This window comes from Penaeus monodon, chromosome 20 (genome assembly GCF_015228065.2).
Source record: "Penaeus monodon isolate SGIC_2016 chromosome 20, NSTDA_Pmon_1, whole genome shotgun sequence".
Lineage (NCBI taxonomy): Eukaryota > Metazoa > Arthropoda > Malacostraca > Decapoda > Penaeidae > Penaeus > Penaeus monodon.
The window spans coordinates 44,672,189-44,672,831 of NC_051405.1; the positions used below are offsets into that span (position 1 = coordinate 44,672,189).

Below are 643 nucleotides of genomic sequence, written 5' to 3' on the forward strand. Positions count from 1 at the left end.
ACTAATACTAATAATTTTTATTCATCCAACTGTATATAAAATAAAAATTACTAATCTTTCTACGAACCAAAAAGGAAATACAAATATATATTTAAAGGCATGACAAATAAAATAAATATCCAGGAGATCAATAAACTCTCATTTACTTTAACTTGCTAAGAAAAGTTAATACAGGTCTAAGCTAGTGAGGTGCCTCTAATCACTGCTTCTCCACTTAAACAAGATCTGTTACATACACACAAAGGGGCACTTAAACACACCATTGACTTTTGGGAGCTGACGGCAAACGAGGAAGTCTGGACAGGTGCTCCACTAGGCCTCACCCAGGTGTATGGGGAATTCTGTAAATGCCAAAAATTTAGGCTCTTGGTATTTCAAATACAGTCCTACATCTCAATGTGTAAACAGATCACAGACCAACATGAGTTAAAAAAAAACAGAAAATTAAGCTCAAAAAGAAATGACTTCTGAATATATGTGCCACTTAGAAAACCAAAATATTGGGTTGCAGCTTCATAGTTTGTTCTTTTTTATTCATCTCCATATTCTAAAGGATACTACGTCCAGGCTAATTCTGTGAGCAAACCAACAGCAAGCAAAGAGCAGGATGAGAACACATAAGCACCTCCTTATTGTTAAAGTA

General features: G+C 34.8%; 1 protein-coding gene across 1 annotated transcript in view; it reads right to left on the reverse strand.

Moving 5' to 3' along the window:
• Nucleotides 1-643, reverse strand: part of LOC119586016 (neurofilament heavy polypeptide-like) — a gene marked incomplete in the record, with an annotated part of 14,567 nt that overhangs the window by 5,513 nt on the left and 8,411 nt on the right. The window contains 2 exon segments of the mRNA XM_037934725.1: nt 261-341; nt 626-643. Coding sequence (XP_037790653.1) covers nt 261-341; nt 626-643 — 99 coding nt within the window.